Source organism: Trichinella spiralis (genome assembly GCF_000181795.1).
Source record: "Trichinella spiralis strain ISS 195 chromosome Unknown Scfld2024, whole genome shotgun sequence".
In the NCBI taxonomy this organism is placed as follows: Eukaryota; Metazoa; Nematoda; class Enoplea; order Trichinellida; family Trichinellidae; genus Trichinella; species Trichinella spiralis.
The window spans coordinates 5369-6244 of record NW_003528963.1 but is presented as its reverse complement, the minus strand read 5'-3'; the positions used below and the strand labels follow the sequence as shown (position 1 = coordinate 6244).

The following is an 876-nucleotide window of genomic DNA, read 5'->3' as shown; positions in this document are numbered from 1 at the left end:
TTGCATAAATCTTCCCTGAGGGCAAATATGGTGCAATAAAACCCCTGAGGCATAGCCTGAAGGGATATGCAAATTTTTATTTGCCCTGGGGCGTAGCCTGAGGGCAAAGCCTGGGGCTATATTTTAAAATTTTCGAAATTTTCGAAAAATTGCCTGAGGCATAGCCTGAGGGGTAGCCTTAGGGCATAAAAAAAATTTGCATATTACCCCCAGGGGATTAAAAATTTGCATAAATCTCCCCTGAGGGCAAATATGGTGCTGCATGGCGTAGCCTCCTGGAATATGCAAATCTTTAAATGCTCAAGCTGCATCTGCAGCATTTTTGATAAGTGCTTTTATGCAACTCCTTTACTCTGGTTCAAAGTAATCTCCCTAAACATGAATTTGCATAATCATCATTAGATTAACGCATCCCAGAAATCTACCTACCTTTATTCAACTGCGGCAAATCCGTGCGATGATAGACATCTACATCGCATAGATGTACTTACCTTTTTAGGTGCTTGTAGCTGTCAGACGTCTGACAACTACAGCCACGTTGGCTAAACGTTGGCCACTAAACGGTTCAACGTTGTGGGATGGTTGTCGATCCAGGGACGTCTATGTTCATCATCCTAAAACTAAATACAGTTTGTAAAAGTACTTACCTTTACCACTGTCTTTCCCCTGCGCCGTTTCGACTGAATCGCTTGTAGCTGTCAGACTTACCTGGAAACTATGGCGATCATTTACCTCAGCTGGCCGTTGTGGGATAATGGATGTAGCTGGCTGATCGAGGCAAAGTTGCAGCTGCAATTCCGATAGCTTTTCTACTTGCACTCAGCCGGCGGGATCTTCTGGTGCCGGCAATGGCATTAAAAACTCGCATCTTTGCCG

The 876-nt window shown here is 44.2% G+C and overlaps 1 protein-coding gene across 1 annotated transcript; it reads left to right on the top strand.

The window, feature by feature from the left end:
• The first annotated feature begins 252 nt into the window (after positions 1-252).
• Tsp_12794 (hypothetical cytosolic protein) lies at positions 253-772 on the top strand. Its single transcript, XM_003368725.1, is given in 4 exon segments — positions 253-363; positions 403-483; positions 500-598; positions 641-772. 4 exon segments carry the CDS (start codon positions 253-255, stop codon positions 770-772), a joined length of 423 nt encoding a protein of 140 aa, XP_003368773.1.
• Positions 773-876: the final 104 nt, after the last annotated feature.